This window comes from Sphaeramia orbicularis, chromosome 21 (assembly GCF_902148855.1).
Source record: "Sphaeramia orbicularis chromosome 21, fSphaOr1.1, whole genome shotgun sequence".
Lineage (NCBI taxonomy): Eukaryota > Metazoa > Chordata > Actinopteri > Kurtiformes > Apogonidae > Sphaeramia > Sphaeramia orbicularis.
The window spans coordinates 46,867,586-46,886,017 of record NC_043977.1 but is presented as its reverse complement, the minus strand read 5'-3'; the positions used below and the strand labels follow the sequence as shown (position 1 = coordinate 46,886,017).

The window sequence follows — 18,432 nt, the reverse complement described above, 5'->3', positions numbered from 1 at the left end:
TGAAATCTGAGACCAAAAGCAACTTGATGGGAGTAAAAAACACCTGCATCTGTTGTCTTTTTTGTAAAGCAACAATCCAAAAAAACCAGTTGTTTCAGCACACCCTGGCACATGGATCTAAGTCGCTCTACTTTTAATGAGAAGCCTTAACATTATATTTGTCATTATTTAAATAACAGGTTTGCCAATTCCACACTGCACTTTATTACCACTAAGTTCTCATGTTGATGCTTTGTGTTAAGACTGAATTTAATTTAAAGTTTTGCTCTTGAAAGAAAAGAGAAAGGTTTCTGTTTCTAAAAAGAAAATAGCACTAGTTCAGATGGTGACAAATGAAAGGAAAAACTGACATGGTTTTAGCCTGACTGAAGATCTGTGGGACATTTTAGACCAAACTAAGATGTTGTGACTGATAGTTGTAGAACATTCACTTTATTTTCCTCAACTCTTCATTGAGTCCCTGTGTCCAGTGGATAAAGACATCCTCATTCTGGTAGAGATCCTGTTTCTCCTTTCATTTGTCACACCTATACATTTGCATTTGGGCTGGGGGATAACGAGGATTTCAATATTTTACTGCCTGTCAGAAGAAATAAATAAGACATCTGCCAAGTGCCACATATTCAGATTTCTGAGTAAATCTCACACTGGCAGTTAAGTGTTAGCACAGTTTTTTACTACATAACTTTAGTGCTGTGTTTGGGTTTCATTGAACTGCTTCGGCGTCAAACTGGAACGTAATCAGTACATTTGGTAAACTCTCCTTTGTGTTGAACTGTAAAATAAATGGACTTTATTGGAATACAACATCAAGTGTTGTATTCAAGTACAGTGTCATTATAATAAAGCATTATTTCAAATAAGAAATTTCTTACATCTTTTATTTTCCTGTTTCAATAATCATGTCTGTCATCACACTGAGACAAAGTTTTTTCCTTGAATTTTTTCATGCATCATCAAGATACTCTTCCAATCTGCAGCAATAACAAGACATTCTGTAAAAATCTGTACATATCACCCAGCCCTAACTTGTAACTTTAACCCAATGTGCAGCAGAGTGTTTATGTAACGTCCCATAAAGTGACTTTTTAAACAATAACTGCCTTTTCCCCTATAACAGCAGAACAAAAAACAAAGAACAAAAATAACCAAAAAAAGATCAAATAAGGAAGTCAGTGAAACCAGTAGATAAAACACAGTTTTGAAATGCTTGTGGTAACAGCAACCAGTGGAATCTAGGAGTCAAAGGTAGCGTATGCAGGACTTTGATATTAAGGAAATCAGACACATTTCCAAAAATCAATCCGGTAAGATCCAATAAGTTGAGCTGCAGCAGTTTTCTCCATCACAGTTGTACAATGAGCTCATTCCATGTCCACTGATGGGAGTTTTTGGTTGGTCTTCCTGAACTGGAAGAACCATTTTCCAACTCCAAAACTGGTTTCATTCTTCTCTAGGGCCAGTGGAAAAGGTGCGACTGAAGGTCCATTTGGCCTCAGGTCAAACGTTATAGTCCGGTGCTTTTCCTACTGGCTGCCTCAGTCTTATCTGCAGGGTCATGAAGCCCGCCACAGCCACGTGGAACAGGATCTGCCACATGTTCCTCAGTTCATACAGATACATGTTGGACAGACAGATGAGTGCAAATGCCAGGAAGGACTTACTGTTCCTCCAGACGGAGAAGTAGGCAAACAGGTAGCACTGTAGAGAAAGAAGCATGCTGTGAGACAGACATCGCCCAGGGACATGTTTTCATCATTAATGTCCTTCACAGGAAAAGAGGTTTGCTTGGCAAGTCTGAAATCCTATCTGATAACTTGGCTCTTCACATCAGTCTACCAATCAGTGGTGTTCCATTTAGTCTGAGGAGCTGCACAAAGAAGCTGATGAAAATGTCTCAGAGAAGCTAGTGGGGTGGGAGCCGTTGGGCTTTTGCTAATGTTAGTCTAGCTGACAAGCTGCTGAGCTGTAAAGTGCAGGGCTGTTAGTCAGCCCATCAGCCAATGATGGGCTGCTCTTACCGCAGACTATCACTTACCTGATAAAGACAGGCTGCAGTGCCGAGGAAGAAGGCAATCACATAATTAAAGTCTTCATCGTCATTCTGCAGTCAGGACAAAAAGGCACAATGAGCAGGGATAACAAACACCAGGAAGAGCATAATCAAGGACGAGTTTTCATTTTGCCATTTCATCATTCATTCATCTCTCGTCCAGTTTGATAGAATGGCATATGTTCCTTAGATGCCATGAAAGCACAAACATCACCTCTTATGCAAAACTGAATCACTTAAGCCAAGAGTTGAAACTTAGAACATGCAACATTCATTTTATTAGTGGTTCCAGCTGCAGGGTAAGGAAGTCAGCCCCAAAATGAAGCCAGTGTGAAAGTGTTCCCACTGTTGATGGATGATATAACATTTGATTGATAATAAAAACAAGTGAAAAACTAAGCAGACCTTACCAATACTCACTAATACCCTGCCTACCCAAGGATTAATTTTGAGTCTTAACTTTCAATCTTTATCTTTTAAAGAATTTGCAAAAAAAAAACAAAGCCAAAATTGAGAGACAGGCATATGTAAAGAACGTGTGAAATTTGAAACAAATGAGGTGAATAATGCCCAAGTAAATCGGTTGGACAAATGTTGTAAGTTGAAGAAAAAAAAAAAAAAAAAATCCAGAAGTTGAAATCCAGCCATCAAACTATGCACTGCACCTCTCCTGGTGATAAAGAACATGTGTCCAATTTGAAAAGTATCAGATGAATAGTGTCAGAGAATGGGACGGACTGAATTCCTGGTATATCTACAGAAAACATAAAAATCTTTTGTTTCACTGCGTTCTTTTCCAGTCTACAGGGTTTTTTTTCTAGTTTGAGCCATCACACTTCTTGTTCCAACCACTGTGCACTTTCAGTTTCGATTATGTTATTACAGACTGCAAGGATGAACCATACTAGAAAAACAGGATCTGGTTCTGTGACAGCAGGATACAGCTTCAAAAGCAAATGAAGCAGTGGGAATAGGAGTTCACTTCTGACCTTACCTGCAGTATGCTCTCTATAGCATGGACTCCACGCAGCAGGTTCAGGCCTCCACAAAGGATGCTGAGCACACAGGACACGATACCAGGGAGAGTTACTGGCTCCAACATCTGCGTGGGTGCTGGGAAAGAGCAAGGACACAGAATTACAGACTCAGCATAAAGTACCTTGCAAATGGCTTAGAAATGCATTAAAAATAAAGCTGCTCTGCAAAGACTATAAAAAATGAAGTCTTTTTATACAAAGTAATTATTTACAGACATGATTCAGTGCAGGCTACATCTTTGAAGCAGAGATAAGTCTGGCGGACATTGGTTTTAAATCTTCTGACCTCCAAAAAAACACATTCTGACACAGTAAAAGAAGTGATGTGTCACTATAAATCAGATTAGCACACGTCATCCCTCAGGTCTGGATGATTTATGTTCTCATAAAGCCGAGACTGGCAGGAGCAGCAAACAGAGCAAACAAAGCGTGGAGAGCTCCCCTGAAGAGGATGTCAAGGGAAACAACTCCAAGTGACTCGAGGTGGCACCGCTTAGCTGAGGCCAGCTGAGGTGTGACGATGTGAACAGGGAGGCTGCTTTCTGGAGCAGCTCAAGGGTAGAAGGTCTGCATCACAGAGCTATGGAGGAGATCCATTTGACTGAGCAGATATCTGACCTTGGCAAACTGAAATCTGTCCAGATGAGGCTGGTTTTTATTTAACAGTCTTTGAATACTGGACCATGAAGCCCTCTTGCCTTAAGACGTATGTATAAATTCTTAATAAAACAAGCACAATTCTGTGAAAATGACCTATTCATTTTAAAACACACCATCCTGCTGGTGAGAATATTATGAACGGTAATAAATGTATAATAATCTGCAGTTGAAAATAGTCCAGACAAATGCACTACATCTTTTTGAGTAATGTTGGTAAAAAACACAAATTATAGCAAGTATAATCAACTCAACGGTAGGGGGACAAGGATGCAGACAAATTACAGTTCAGTATGTATGGGTACGTTTTCAGTAAAGCAGGAAAACAAGAAGAATTTACGAAATATGCAGAGGAAAGCAGTAGTTGTTCATCATGTTACCTCTATTTTTAAAGGTATTCCAATGCCGGGATACTGCAGTGCCCATGTACCGTATGGCACAGGGTAAATCTGTGTACTGTTATGCCCCTAATAGTGATGCCATGGGGCTCTGGAGACCTATTCACCACTGCAGCAAGGTGAGACGTGTACTGGCAGTCAGCAAAATGCAGCATTTGCAGGAGCACAGGTAGGTACACAGTGTCATGGCTTCGCTAATCCAACATGAAGCTAAACAGCAGGTGATACTGCAGTGCCCATGCATGAACCCAATAGGAAATATGACAGGACATAAAATAATTTTTGTGTGATAGTTTAGCTAATGTCCATAATGCTTGAGCATTGTTATGCCTGATCGATAGGCAAACTAGGACTTTGAGACATCCTTATTTGGAGCACTGCATTGAAGACATTGCAATAGATCTGAGCTTTTAGAAGGCCGTTCCATGATCTTGACTTTTGTGTCTTGCTGGGAACCCAAAGGCAGACTGGAAACATTTCTTCAGATTATTACCAACATACTGTTCCTTCTTCATGACCAAATGCAACTAAACACTGTCCCCTGTGCCCGGGGCAGCAAAACAGCCTCAAAGCATTGTGCTCCTACCACCGTGTTTATGGTTGAAGTGCTTTTTCTTCCTTTGCCAGAGAAATGTGACATCCACAGGACTTGAACAGTTATAGTTTTGTCTCATCAAAGACAGACTCCCAAAACTAACCACCTAATTTCAAGTGGTCACAGGCAAACTTCAGTCTGGCTCTGACATGCTGCTGTTTGAGCCATGAACTTTACTTGGTCGATGACCTCAAAGGGTGCCAAGATGAAGAGTCCTCACAAGAGCCTCCCTTGGAGCTTCAAGTCCAGAGGAGGCCAATTCAGCAACAATCTTTCTTGTTGACATTTTGGATGATTTTCGGTCATTTTTTTTCCAAACACTGATATGAATGACAACGTACAGCAGTTCCAGACACCATGGAAGACTTTGAAATAGCAGTGTAACTTAACATACTCTCTGTAATTCCTTTCTGAGGCTCAGACTTATTTTTTTCCTTTTTCCCATGCTGAAATTACTTGTTATGAAGAATTTAAGAGTGGCGTTTTTCCAATCGAGCCATCAAGTACTACTAGCCCTGCTCACTAGAGCCCATTTAGTAGAGATTAGTACACACTGACTGAGACACTCAAGTCAAATACAGAGGGTCCAAGTGTGGTTTGAAAGTTAAAAATCTTACTTTGCTACATTCACTAGAATTCAGTTGGAGGATAATTATTTTGACTGCTCTAACTTTAAAATGAGATGTTAGAGCTTTTAAATCCAAAACTGCGTCACAAGGCAGTCTTGACATTGATGATTGTTTTACTCTATTAAGTGCTATAAATGATGTTAAGATTAGACCGACATTCAGGGAAATGTTCCTTATCTCCTGGGGTCTGAGAATTTTGACCTTAACCGATGGTAGTTACTCCTTAAGGATTTTCATCTTCATGCACATGCTTTGCTGAGGATGATCCAGCATATATTACCTTTAGTATTAAAAGGGCTGAGTAATGAACGCAAGATAAGCTGAGATAATGCTTTATTGATCCCAGAAAGTAGCCTATTACAAGAGGGAAATTTGTCACAGCAAGGTGAGGTCTGTATGGACTGCATATGTGTGATGTAGCAGGTCCTGTCCTACCTATGCCCTTGTACTTCAAGGGCGTGTGCACAGGGAATCTATCGACATCCCGCAGGTCCTCCAGGGAGATCTGGCGGGGCGGTCGCAGCCTGAAATCTGCCTGTATTTCAGCTAGGTCGATCTTGGTAGACAGGGAGCGGGGGCAGTTAAAGCGCTGTTTGGTCTTCTGGATGAACGTGTCTGATGGATGAGCATCAGCATAACAAGGTTACTAATAACATGGAGGACAACAAGGGCAGATAAAGATGCACATACAGATGCAAATGCAGCTTTATTGTGAGCTGCAGGATACTCTGTCAGAATTTATGCCCAAATCTATTTTAGTTCTGAAATGATTATACAGGAATCAAACAAATACTTACCAAACTCAATGAAGGAGTACGGCCGAACAGCACTGTTGACCCTATCGGGGTCATAAGTTCCAATAAACTCTGTCTGCAGCTCATCCAGGAAGCAGAAGGCCAGTACATTGGGGTAGTTTGCAGTGCACACCATCAGGTATCCAAGACCCAGTGAAGTGATAAAACTGAAATACACACCAATTACCAGTTTTTAGAAGTCATAAGAAAATGCAAAGCACCTAACCCTAACCACCAGGAAAAAAAACAAAAGATCTGATTACAAGTCCCTTTATTAGCTCAGTGGCCAATAGGCCATGAGCTATTGTGAAGGCGCTGTGTCCGGCCTCATCATCGTTAGCAATTTCTTCAAACATCTTCAATAAAACTACTGGTCAGATTCACTACCTCCGCCAGGAGGTATTGTGATTGCTTTGTGTTGTGTGTTTGCGTGTTTGTTTGTTAGCAGGATAACTCAAAAAGTTATGGAAAGATTTTCATGACATTTTCAGGAAATGTTGATACTGGCACGAGGAAGAAACTGTTAAATTTTGGTGGTGATGGGGGGGGGGGGGTGACAGATCTGTCTTGGCAGAGGTCTGTGCTCTCCAAGTGCTTTTCTTGTTTTAAATGTGGCTTCCTAGGGACAATGTTGAAATACAGTATTAAACATTTCCTTTTCCTTATAATGGGCCATATTTTGATGGCTCATTACGTGGAAACAATTACAGATATCAATATAGTTACTACTTAGGAAGCCATATATGGACTTTCATTTAATAAGTTGAGTTCTCCTCCAGTGAAAGTACCACCCACTTCTATTGGGAGACTGATCTCCTGCATCAAGCCCACAAGGACTCTAACAGACAGGACCTGACAACCTCACAAATTCAACTTTGATTCTTGATACAACATGCCGGTGAGCTACAGGGCCATTGGTCCTATTTTTATTACAATGGCTCCATATCTGGTAGGATCAAATATATTGATCTGCCAGAACCTGACAAACAGCCAAACATGTGACTTCATCTTAGTAAAGAAACACTGAGACAAAACAGCATGCATGTGGGATGCTAAAGAGGTCCAAGTCCTTTTCTTGTGATGAAGATTAAAGTGGCTCATTCAGCAAAAACTGTTGATAATGGTGACAGTGTGACATGAACGATTATGTCCTTTTCTTGGTGCTGAAAACTGCACGTCCTGGTAGAGGAGGGGCAGATGCTGGTCTCACCTACGAGGCCACACCAAACCCTATAAGAAGATGATCAAGCCCAGCTCCTGCCTTTCCTTTGTCTAATGGAATATGTAGCCTGTATGAGATAGAGTTAAGCCCAATGACTGGATCAGTAGATGCATATTTGAGCAAGTTTCACATTATGTTGTAGTTACTCGACATTTCCTTAAGGGTAAGTTTGGAATTGCATCGTTAATTGAATTCTTGTTTTTTCCTTTAAGCTTCGCATCATCTTTATCCAAAATAAGTAGAAACATGCAATGAAGCCAGCAAAACACAAATAAAATCAAACAATCCCTGACCACTTCATACCTAATTATGTGCCAATGCAGAAGCTGCAACTCCCTCCACATCAACCAGCCCACTACATCAACCTACATAGTGTGTACACCTGGACAAAACTAAGGTTGGGCAAGAAATCACATTAATGTGATAGACTTTGCTACTTAACTCAAGTGAAAATTCCTATATCTGTAAATCAAGATTAGTGATTCCTTTGCAGATGTTCATGAATTATTTTAAGATTTGTTAATGCAAAATTCTGTGGTTCACACATCTTGATTGTAGGCATTTAGAAACAGTAAATACTATCTGGGTGCTTCTTTGAAACTGGTCCCTAAAAACAGGACATAGGGGCTAAAAATTCAAGCCAGATCTAGACTAATGTTATGAAGCAAGTTTGGAAGCACTTTAGGTCTATTTTAAAAATACATATTTACTGAGATAAAAGAAACTATTTTTCAGATAACATTTTTAAAAATTATTTTTATACAAAAATGCGCATCCAACACTGTAAAAAGGACAGGAAAATTTCATGCTACTAGGCAATTTTTTCAAATTTCTTTATATTCTCACAGGTATATTTTGGGAATCAAACTAATAATGCAAGGGTGAGTGTTTCCCAAAAATGACTGCTGATGCAAAATCACTCGCAATTTATATGTGTTTAAATGGGGAGGTTCCACATGTAACAAGATGGGTTACACACAAAACGTGAATTTTGACACGTCTATAGCTTTAATACAGTTTTTTTTTTTAATGTTTTGTTTTTGTTCATGAAAAACCCACATGTCTGGATTAGAAAATTGACTAGGATCCTCAAATTTAACACAGTGTCTTTATTCATAGTGGCCTATAAGACAATTTGAAGCCATGTTTTCCAGATAAAATGCTCCGACACCTAGCTTTTCCTATCCCAATTTGGTCCCATTTTTGACCCCAATATTTTATTAAAAATGTTTTAATTTAGGGATGCTCAGAGCAAGAGTATATTTTTTTGCATTTGTCTGAGGTCATCATTAGGTTCATCTTGGGAAGAATGTCTAAATTTCTTATTATTGGGTCTAAAAAAGCTGGCAAACTGCCAGGTACCAAAATGAACCCAGTTTCACAGAAGCACCCATCTACTCTTTGAATGTTCAGTTATTACACTTAAACGTTTTATCTTAAATCTAAATATTAAACTTCTTTGGTGTAATCATTTTCAAATAGAAACGGATAAGAAATCAAATTAACGTCAGATACAACCTTCTTGTTTTTCATGCACACTGCACTGTTTCTCATGGTATAATAATAATAATAATAATAAATAATAATAAATAATAATAATAATAATAATAATAATAATAATAATAATAATAATAATAATAATAACAACAACAACAACCATTTATATAGCACCTTTAAAAACTGAGTTTACAAGGTCCATCGACAGACAAAGCAAACGTGCACAACAGCAGAATAAAAACATAGCAAACAACACAATAGAAGAGATTAGTATCATAGTGGAGAGGGCAGAAACATGATGCTGTCAAATGCGAAAAGGAGTGGAATAAAACAGCATCATGTATGTCAATATAAATGAATAACCAAAATAGGGTGAAATTAAATATTCAACATTAAAAACATGGAAAAGAGACAACATCACATGAAGGCAAGTCTATGAAAATGCGTTTTAAGAAGTGACTTAAAAGCTGACACTGATTCCGCAAGCCTCATCTCCTTGGGCAGGCTGTTCCAAAGTCGAGGGGCCCTGATTGAAAAGTTGCGGTCGCCTTTCGATTTAAACCTCAACTTTGACAGGAGCCCTCCACCGGAGGATCTAAAGCTGCGTAGTGCCTCATAATTGACTAGCATGTCCATTATGTAGCTAGGGGCCAGGCCCATCCGGGCTTTAAAAGTGACCAATAAAATATTAAAATCAATTCTAAAATGCAGAGGAAGCCACTGAAGTGAAGCTAGGACTGGGGTAATGTGATGTTGTCTGTTAAAACCAGTGAGAAGCCTAGCTGCTGCGTTCTGGACTATTTGGAGGCGGGACAATGATTTTTGGGTAATACCGGACAGGAGTGAGTTACGGTAATTGAGTCTGCTGAATATGAATGAGTGAATAACTGTTTCCAAGTCAGAGTGTGGGACTATTGGTTTGATTCTTGAAATTGTTCGGAGATGGGGAAAACAGGATTGGACCATTTTATTGATGTGTGGTTGGAAGGTGAGGTCTGAATCTAATATTACCCCAAGATTTCTGGCAGTGGGTGTGATATTTGAGGAGAGTGGACCCAGGCTCTTTTTAAAGGAAATGATGGAATTTGGTGGACCAAACAGTATGATTTCTGATTTGGAGTTGTTGAGTTGGAGAAAGTTCTGAGCCATCCAACAGTTTACATCACTTAGGCAGTCAGACACAGCAGCTAGGCTTCTCAGGTCATCCGGTCTCAGGGGCAGGTATATCTGTGTGTCGTCCACATAACAGTGAAAGGAGACATTGTGGAGCTTAAAAATCTAGCTGAGCGGGAGCATATAAATAGAAAATATGAGTATGAATATATAGTATGAGCTTAAGAAAGCTATAATTATGACAGCGAGCTAAGTATACTCCTGATAACATTATTAAAATGATATTCTGAAGGTGCTGAATGTGTCTCTGGAACACACAAACCTTTCTGCATGCCTGTGCCTAAAATTCACACATCTGTGCTTAATTAAACACAACATCACATTCATATTCAAATGCACTTGGGCAGACGTTCCATCCATTAGCCCTGCAGTGCTAATTGATACACTATATGCCGAGCACAAATTAAATTCCCTGGATACAAAGACTTCAATATTATCTGAATTGCTCAGAGAACAAGTGATGGGAAAGCTTGTTATTGAATACAGCATATAGATGTCAACTGATGTAGAACATAAATGTCAACATGTAGTACAGATGATTATCATGAGGCTGAAAGGTAAAAAACAGAAAATGACTGAAGAATGAGGCTGTTACAGGTAAGACTTGAATCATACACAGATAACAAATCACACCTGCAAGTAACTTGTCCTCCTGAGGTTAATGATGGTGATAAAACACCATCTTCATAACAGTGACAGAATCTTCATTTTCTGCTGATTTGCACCATTAAAGTGGACAAAACTTTGCAGCCTTTCATAAAACATCTAAAGCAGGGGTCACCAACCCTGGTCCTCGAGAGCTACTATCCTGAATGTTTTAGACTCTTCCCTCTTCCAGCACACCTGACTGTCGTTATCAGGCTTCTGCAGAGCTTGATGAAAGGCTTATCATTTGAATCAAGTGTGTTGGAAGAGGGATACAGCTAAAACATGCAAGATAGTAACTCTCGAGGACCAGAGTTGTGACCCCTGATCTAAAGTCTATGAATTTGTCAAATTACAGAGCCCCAGTTTTAAGCAACTTCCTTCTTGTGTAAAACTGAAGCTGGATGAACAGCTCTTAAGCCATAAGCACGAGTGTGTGAGTGTGGAGCAGAGTTAACATCCACTTAATTAGAAATCCCAGAACAAACACAGTAGATAATGCACCTTAAGGCTGGATGCCACCTGCTAAAAAAAAACTGAACCAGAGTCAGAGGATGCATATCCCCCTGAGCTCCTCAAAACCACAAAGTGGCACTTCTTATGGATGTTGGCTGATTTGGAGTTTTCCCATCAATAGTTGAGAAGCTGAGAATTACATGAGTATTTTACTGGAAAAATATTCAATGGTTCTCTAGTTGTCTCTAGACAAATGACAGACATCAGTGAAAAAGGCGCCACACATTATGGTAAATTACAGCAAGTTTGGGGAAGAAACACTGATGTTTACTGATTCTCCTGAAACAAAATTCTGATGAATGAAAAAAAAAAAAAAAAGATGTACAGAGTTTGGGACTGCTATTAAAACATGACCATTCAGTGGACTGAATGGTGACTACATACATTTGTAGTTTAATTACATTTATGGAGATTTTAGTTTCTGAAAATTGATGAAAATTCCTGAATTGTAACATTAAGATTAGTGAGGCTGCTCTAGAAACTTCTCTTGCTCAAAAACATGGAAAGTCTGAAACATGTGTCTTCTCATATATTCATTGTAAATTTCTTTCTCCGGTCATGGCCCATCAGTGGACATTTGTATTACATAAAATTAAACATTTTTAAACAAATAAGGCACAATCACACCCCTATTATCATTGTTCATTGACTTTACAAAAACACACTTTGCTGTTTTAAAAAAGTATTTCTGAATTGTATTTTGTTTTGAGTTTATGTAAACAAAATACATTTGTTAAAAACATGAATCATCCATGACTTTAAAATGAATATTGAGGTTACATTATTTTGGCTGTATCACTCAGCCCATCTGTGTGTATGAAAAGGTCACTCCAAGGTCATGAAAACATTCTATATTCTTTTTATCCAAGACTGACTATAAAAGCAAATGCATATTACTCTATAGTTTAATTTGGGATATCATAAAAATTAAACTGTTTTGTGTTAAGTGCATTAGAGCCACTAAATCCCAACAGATATATCATGCAGCCTGTGTGAATAGTACAAGATGTCTGTTGCTGCTTTAACGACAGTGAAAATATAAAGCATAACAGTAAGTTAATCAGAGAACAGATTAACCCTTGTAATAAACAGTGGCTGCCTCATTGTGACTTTCACCATCTGACCTTGTCTTCCTCAGATGCTTGAGGCTCCCAGTGATTAAAGATGCTGTTATTAAAGGAGACCAGTGGTTGAAAAGTGCAGCTGGCTTATTGATGGCTGATTGTGAGCTTCTTTTGAGCTCATGTCCTCTATCTTAATAAGACTAATTAGCCCTTAACAAACAGCGTTTGAGAGGATTTCAAAGCATTTCCCTGAGCACCAGAGAGTCTTTTAAAACACTCTGCCACCTCAAAGGAAGGCCGAGCTGTCAAACCACTTAAATTAAAAAGCATTTTTCAATCAGAACTCTGTCAGAGAGGTTGCCAAAAGAGCACAACGTACACCATTAAGATGGAGTGAGAAATAGCCACCATCCATCTAAAAGCGCTTTAACTATTACATAAACTTAACTAAAAATGTGTGAGGTGAATTCATTTAAAGACCTACAAATACAAAAGATCCAGAGCATGTGTAGCTGGATATGAAGTTAAAACAGCCATTTTAATTAAACTGCCAGTACTTTTCCATTGTTGTTTATGTGGGAGGAATTAAACAGAGTTTTCAAATATAAGCAAACATCCAAACTTACTTGACATTGTAGGCTCCACACTTCAGACTGCTGCAGTGACTGAAATGGGTGAGTTTCTTGGAGATAAACTTGAGGTGCTTCTTGGCTTCCAGAAGTTCTTTGTCCTGCTCATAGTCAGTAGATGCAGAGAGGGGCAGGCCATCGTTGACCCGAACCACACAGGCAAACACCACCATCGACATCTTACCAGTCTGGCTGTCCCAAGGAATCCTTACAGACTGTGGAAAGAATAAACGAGTCAGGAAAGGAGATGTAACACTAAACACTTGTTGACAGTTCGATTAAGGCAGAGAAGTCTCAGTTTTGAACATGACAGAGCTGAGAAGTTCAGCAAAAAATGATTTTAATCAATGTCTTTCAATATTATGTGACTTTCACGTGACTTTCAGTTTCAGTCAATGTTTGGCCATAACCACCAAGGATGAAACGTGATTTAGCAATACTCTCTCCTCATTAAAATGTGTGTTATATCTGACTGGAGAAGCACTTTCACAATTAATATATTACAAGAGGAAAATAGGTGAGATTTGACAAATTAATTCTACATATTGCTCATACCTATTAATTTGGCATATGGTATAGATTTGTTATCTGACTAGAAAATGTAAGGTTTCTAGTCATAACAAACAAGCCACCACATTCCACCTAAACCTCTGGAAAAAGTAAGATTTATCTAAAATTATGAATTAATTTAGTAGTTGACTACTTAAATAATCACAGTCTTAGTGTCAAATGCTAAAATGTGTAACAGTCAAAGCAAAAGGAGCTACATTCTACGTGATAGAAGAATTTCAGAAATGCATCAAGCAAAACTGCCCAGCTTTTGGAGGTTGTAGCTTCTGAAACTAGATGAATTGATTTAAACTAATCATTCTTGGCTTTTCAAACAAATAATATATCAACTCACACTGGGGGAAGTTACAGCAGCTATGTTTCATTCTTCAGGACTGAAGGGTATTTAATCAACACAATTAATCAAAGTATCAACAAACCAATAAATGTCAATGTCTGTGGCTCCTACAACTAAAATAAAGCTTCCTAAAATAATGTATAATAATTTACTTTATATTGTATTAAAGTGCAGATTTAAAATATGATAACTTCTAACCTTTCATCATGACTTACTGAGAATTGCGCCAATGTTGAGGCAGTTATTTTATATACTAACCAACATGAAATATTCATCAGCTTATTTTAGCATCTAAACAAAAAGTTTAGAATCAGTCATCTGAGAAAGGTTAATTTGGTAGTTCCTCCCCATGGTGCATTCTTTCACATCAACATCTGCTTACACAAACATACAGTCATCTCTTAGCTACATGTTTGGTTAACAAATGTGAGAAAAAAATTAGGTTGTGTTTTCTTTCCTACAGAGAAATGTTCATTTTCCCTCTGGAAGTGAATTAGATGTCAGTCACTAACATGCATAATTCTCTAAAGTCCCACGATTAATTAAGCGGGATGCGAGTGTGACATGTACAAATTAAAGCAATTAATGTTAGCACTTAGTTTTGCTGAACCTCGGCTCCCTTAACCCATTAAAACCCAGTGTATCTTTGTGTGTTAAGTCGTGTAAGAACCACGGACAGCTCCACATACTGAATTAAAGGTGCTTCGAAATATGCTGTCGGAGGCTTTTATTTATCACGACAAATTTTCGTTGCACTCGTAGCAATGGATATTTCAGTTTCATTGAAGTCTCTCTCAAAAGTCCAAATTTACTGGCTAGCTGAATTAATTCACTGCAAAATCGTCAAATCTGCACAACAGTGGTTTGCCGTTTCTGTTTGCTAGCTAGCTAACCTCAGGAGTCTAGCATTAGCCAGTAGCTAAATGATAATAAAACTAATATTTGTTAACACGGTGGCTTGTACAGGCACCAGTTTACACAAAACCATATCATATAAAGCACTGGCTCCAGCGTTAATATAAACCGTTACTTTACATCATAGGTAACCTAGCTAATGCAACAACAGTTAGCCAACATCAATATTTCCTATAAGCTAATATTAGCAGCCTTAAAATCTAAAAGGCCAGCGTCTTTGCTTTCTCAAAATCAGTTTGAGAGTAACTGGAAACCTGTACAAGCGTACGCATTTACAGAGCTGACACATGAGTGAATGAGTGTTTAAGAATACCTGGTTACTGGTGGTGTAGCGCCATGTGGAGCTCTGTAACATATGCTGCTCCTTTACTGACCAGAGGAAGCTAACAACACACCCCGGGGAGGATTTGACAGTACGTGTACGTGGCTGCCTCGCTGTGCATTATGGGTAAATTGGGCGTGCTCACGTCAGCATCCTCCGGAGGAATAACATGTCCCTTAGGTCCAGGATTTAGGTTTAGTAGGACTTCTGAATTTAAATGATCTACTCCAAGGAAGGAACGAAGTGTTGATTTCAGAGGCGGGGGGTTGGGGGGGCGGGAACATGTGGCTTGACTACTGGTAAGTAGGGGTGGGGTGGGGTGGGGGGGCAGAACTGCTTGAACAGTGCCCTAATATCTACCCTACAATAACAGGAATATCAATGAGCCGTTTATAATTTAATGAACTACAATAATGACAAAAAAAACAAGCCAAATAACCTAGCTTACCCACCCCTACTGTGAATTCCTGACCCTGTTCATGAACTCACTGCTTAGTACCTACTATTTCTTACCAATAAAATATTACATTTACATAGACCTTTTGTACACAAATCAGTTCTGATTCCAAAGCCACATGGTGAACCATCGTTCTACAGATCATCATCACCCTAATGATGCTCACAATACTCAAACTCATGACTAACATGTTTATTCTTTCAACGTCACCTGTGAGCCTTCAGCCTCTCCATCTCCTCCAGCTTCTTCTCTACCTCCTCCAGCCTCTGCATCTCCTCCAGCTCCTCCTCCTCCTCCTCCTCCTCCTCCTCCTCTAGCCTCCCCTGCTGCATCTCCTTCCTTATCTCTACTATCTGTCACCTGACAAAAATATATTGATGCATGTCATGAACAGTGGGACAATTTGGGGTGCAACAATCATTGATTTTGATAGTACAGTTATAGTCTAAGGGAAAAACTCAGTTTCACAATTATCATGAGTATGGATGTATACAATCACATCTGTAATCGGAGGTTTTATTGCGTTTTTCCCTAAAACTTTCATTGTTATTCTTTTTTAAATTGCTGCCTTTCAACACAAAATGCATAAAAATAAGGTAATCAAAAATGTATCTTTGGCATTACATTAAAAAAAAAAAATTATCTCTGCGGTGTTGAGACTGTACAATAATAATAATAATAATAATAATAATAATAATAATAATAATAATTTTTATTTATCAGCACTTACAATAAAACTCAAAGACACTTTACAAGATTATTGAAAGCTTTGGAATTGATGGAGGATCTTGAAGTGGATAAGCTGCTTTATTGGAGCCAGTGAAGGTGTTGCAGGATGGAACGCATTCCTTTGAGTAACTTCCACACTGACTTCTAAAGTATGTTATGTTGACTTTTTTTGGAGATCCCGGCTGCGCCGAATTACCAAACACACGCACGCGCGCCCATCATGTGCGGCACATGGACACCGATTCAAACGTTGAAACCTCTGATATTCCAATCAGTCTATCAGACATGACCCAGGCAGAACAAACGCCCAACATGTTAACAACAGCTTACAGTGGCAGATGAACACGGAGGACGACTAAAACTGGTGTTTAAATCTAGGCGGTTCACAACCTGATGAGTGACAGCGGGGACGGTCAATCACACAAGACACAGCACAGCCAATGGAGGATCTTGTGGGCGGGTCTAAACTAAACCAGCTTCAGCGGCCATTTTCCGCTTGGTCCTAGTGCTTGACCAGTTTCGGTTTAGAATAACTCAACATTGTTTTGAACATTAAAAACTAAAGGGGACAAAAACGGTGTGTTGAAAAAGTGCAGGGGACATGTCCCCTGCCCCCCCCCCCCCCCCCAAATTACATCCGTGCCTCCAAAGTGAATAATAGAGGAAGAGAACACCATATATCACAATATGATTTTATATTGATATAATGGTAAATATTATTATTGTGATAGCCTATCCATGTCCCCCCCTTCAAGGTTTATTTTGTTTTCATTACTAAAAAAAATGTAATGTCTGACTTTTTACTTAAGTGTACTGTTGTTTGATGTTGCCTAAATATTTTATACCAATAGCTTTGAATGTTCTACCTGTAGGTTTGGGAGATGTTTTGCTGCTTGAAAAGTCTCATGTTCTTACAATGTTTTTGTCTTGTTGAGAAAGACTTCAAATTGCACCCTTTTTGGTGTGTCTGTGACAAAGTGGAACCACATCATCTGCCCCCCTTTTTAATTTAACCATGCTTGATAAATATTTGTGTTAGCCATTATTCCACCTTTAACCTGTAATTAAACATTACATTCATCTGTTCTGTGCAGACAAGCTATCCCAGGTGTGTTTGAGTCTGTATTGTTTGGTTACAGGTCATTTACATCATTTCAGGTTAAAGTCAAACACAGACAAGTACAGTTAAGTTTAAATTACTTCAATTATGTATTTGTTAAGTTAATACTCACCATTTCAGCACGTGTTTCAGGAACAAAGTGAGCAATTGGTTCTTTGTCTTCCTGCTTTTATAACCTTGAGAACATCATTAATGATGATAGCAGGGTAAAACCAACTAGAGGGGTGTTGGTCATTTTAATTACAAAGTATTGTTTAAAATATGATTACAGATTAAGCATGTTAAGATATTATGAGTTTAAAAGATAGGGGGAGAAGCTCTCTGGGAAATGTAAAAGAAATTGATGTTTCTGTTGTATTATTTTTTCCCCGGAGGATGTAGTGTCTTTACCTGCGGCATGGTTTTGCCTAAATGCACCAATGCCTTCAGTGTATATATAAGGCAGTTGAAAGTTACTGCAACGATGAGAAGACATTCAATGGTGTAGCTAGGTACATGGTACCTTAAGTCACCTTAATTTAGCAGGAGTTTAGTTTTCTTCAGTTAAGGTGTGTTAACTGTTTGCTTTTGTACAATTTTTTTAAATTTTTTTTGTGACACAACAAACTTGGTGACATCTTCTGTCAATAAACACCTTTCATCCCATAGATTTAGAAACACAGTTAATACGCAGTGGTTTATGTCAGGGGAGGATTTTCAGACCCCGAATAGATGTGCTATCATTTCCTGATATCTGTTTATCTATTTCTAATTATTTGGAGTAGGACAATATAAGCCCGGCTTCTTCCTACTCCACTTCAGACATAATGTGTTGTTAGAGCCACAATGGACAGTGTGTGACTTTTTTTTTTCTTTTTTTGGGTATTACCTTTAATGTTTTGGAGTGTTCTGTTTAATTTTTTGTTTTTTGGCTTTTGTTCACCTTTATATTTTATTCCTACTTATGTTCAAAAAATGTATTACTATCATTTCAATCTTACACTCTATATTAAACTCTAAATTATATTTAAAATAATGTTGGAGACATTATGATGCAAACTCAGACTGAGATCAGGGATAATCTTCATTTGGCA

General features: G+C 38.5%; 1 protein-coding gene across 1 annotated transcript; it reads right to left on the bottom strand.

The window, feature by feature from the left end:
• Positions 1-119: 119 nt before the first annotated feature.
• sec22a (SEC22 homolog A, vesicle trafficking protein) lies at positions 120-15,154 on the bottom strand. The gene is made up of 7 exons (XM_030125721.1): positions 15,045-15,154; positions 12,907-13,124; positions 6,167-6,330; positions 5,805-5,984; positions 3,048-3,166; positions 2,039-2,104; positions 120-1,701 (listed from the first exon to the last, which is right to left on the bottom strand). The coding sequence occupies exons 1-7, from the start codon at positions 15,084-15,086 to the stop codon at positions 1,501-1,503; spliced, it is 990 nt and encodes a 329-aa protein (XP_029981581.1). The 5' UTR covers positions 15,087-15,154; the 3' UTR covers positions 120-1,500.
• Between the last annotated feature and the right edge of the window lie 3,278 nt (positions 15,155-18,432).